Consider the following 2,031-nt stretch of genomic DNA (forward strand, 5'->3'; position numbering starts at 1 on the left):
GGCAGATTATTTTAAGAAAAAGTATTACTATGTTTCTTTCATTCCCTTGGTGGGATCTACACTCTGAGACTTGACATTTTACTGGCTCTACAAAAAGGTCATCACAGTTGGTGCCTGACCTGATTCATTCTTAAAGTGATTATGGGCAGGAAAAAAGAGCAAAATTATCATATGAAATCCAAGATGCCATGTTATCATCTGTTTTACTACTGAGTCCACCAAAGCCTCCTGTGTCCATCAAGTGGATGGTATGAGGTTGACGACTAATAGTGCAATATTTATCTGTTTACTATTACGCACTTGCAATAAAAGCTATTACATGAACCTTCCCAATATCAAATATCCCTTCATGAGTTGGGTTTGCTTCTGATTAAAAAAGGTTTTGTCCATCCTTTGGATCTCATCTTTGGGTTCCTGAATACAAGATTTCCCTCATGGGGGTCGAGGGACACCATTACATTCTTCTTAGTATCAGATACACTTGGCTCTCTAATAGCTTTGTAAACTTGGGCACATTACTTAACCTCTGTTTTTCCCATTGTAAAACTGACAGACCATTAGCTATTTTGAAGTTTACGAAACTCTGTCTTTAACTTTGAATGCACCTAACAACAAAGCCTGGCCCTCAGCAGGTATTCCAGTAATGTTAATTTCCTTGTTTTTCCACATCAAGGACATTCCTTCTTGAGGTCCTTGGACTTACAGGTTTTCCGGACTTCTTGAAATTTTTAAATGTAAAATTTTTTTTTTTTTTGAGTTGTAGTCTCACTCTGTCGCCCACACTGGAGTGCAGTGGCTGGCCCGGCCACCGCAGTCTCGACCTGCTGGGCTCCGGCGATCCTTCCGCCTCAGCCTTCCAAGTAGCCGGAATTACAGGCATGCACTACTATGCCCGGCTGATTTTCTTATTTTATTGTAGAGATGAGGTCTCGCTGCCCAGGCGGGTCTCGAACCCGCGGGATCAGGCAATCCACTCACCTCAGCCTCCCAAAGGCGCGGGATTACAGGCGGAGCCACCGAGCCTGGCTGTAAATGTAAAATTTTGTGTAGAGTGTTGAGGTGCATGTTTTTGGAAATAAAGTCCACGGTTGAACAGATGTCTTGGGGGCCAGTGACTTTCCTGAAAAATAATTGAAGGATTCTTCTTCAAGGGGTGAATCCCTTTTGCGGGTACTGGATATTTTTGTGTGAATGTTTTGCTCTCTGGGTATGATTTTTGCAGTCTGCTAAAAGAAGTTGACCAGACCCTGCTTCAGCGCGGGGTGGTCTCTGTGGGGTAGGGACCCTATGAAGTTTCCCTGGGAGCTCGAGCCCCCTCTTCGGGTTCCCTCCCAGATGGGGATGGAATATCACTTGCAGCTGGGAGGCAGGTTCATTATAAGGTCTCGCGGGCTCCGCAGGCCGCTCCCTCACTTAGAAGCCGGCTTTTGTCGGTTTTGTCAAGCGAAAACTCCCCAGGTGTCAGTCAAAACCTCGTGCTGCGACCCTGACCGCCCCTACCCTCCAGGCTTTAATCTTGAGGCGGTGGGGGAAGGGAGGCCGCGCGCGCCGCTTCCGCTCCTCCAGCCCACCAGAGGGCGCCACGGCCCCGCCTCTTCCTTCCCGGGGTGCTTCGCGTCGGGCCCCTTCCGCGTGGGTGAGTGAATGTGAGAGTCAGCGCTCGCGCCGCGCGCGCCGCCCGCCTCTGCCGCTCGGCGCCCTTATTCCGGCTGTGAGGGGCGGGCGCGCGCGTAGAAGCATAGAGACGGGCGTCGAGCTGTCGGGCTAGAGCGTCGCCGAGTCGGAGCCGGAGCCTGAGCCGCGCGCTGTGTCTCCGCTGCGTCCGCCGAGGCCCCTGAGTGTCAGGGACAAAAGCCGCCGCCGCGCCGCCTGCTCCCGCAGCCGGGGCTCATCGGCCGCCGCCGCCGCGCTGAGGAAAGTTCGCCGCCGTCGCCTTCCGCGAAGATCCGAGAGCCATGTCGGCTAGCAGCCTCTTGGAGCAGGTACAGGCCCGGCCCGCATGCCTCGGCCATTGTGTGAGGCGAGAGGGAG

At 52.5% G+C, this 2,031-nt stretch overlaps 1 protein-coding gene across 2 annotated transcripts in view; it reads left to right on the top strand.

Moving 5' to 3' along the window:
- Positions 1-1,348: 1,348 nt before the first annotated feature.
- YTHDF2 (YTH N6-methyladenosine RNA binding protein 2) overlaps positions 1,349-2,031 on the top strand; it is a 40,918-nt gene continuing 40,235 nt past the window's right edge. The window contains exons 1-2 of one of the 2 annotated variants that reach the window (XM_021715575.1): positions 1,455-1,636; positions 1,882-1,982. In XM_021715575.1, coding sequence (XP_021571250.1) covers positions 1,956-1,982 — 27 coding nt within the window. In that variant the 5' untranslated portion in view covers positions 1,455-1,636; positions 1,882-1,955. Of the gene's footprint in view, positions 1,983-2,031 lie in introns of both variants that reach the window. The other variant, XM_021715576.1, reaches the window with a different exon arrangement.

The sequence above is a fragment of the Carlito syrichta genome, unplaced genomic scaffold (assembly GCF_000164805.1).
Source record: "Carlito syrichta isolate Samal-C Ts95f unplaced genomic scaffold, Tarsius_syrichta-2.0.1 Scaffold307198, whole genome shotgun sequence".
In the NCBI taxonomy this organism is placed as follows: Eukaryota; Metazoa; Chordata; class Mammalia; order Primates; family Tarsiidae; genus Carlito; species Carlito syrichta.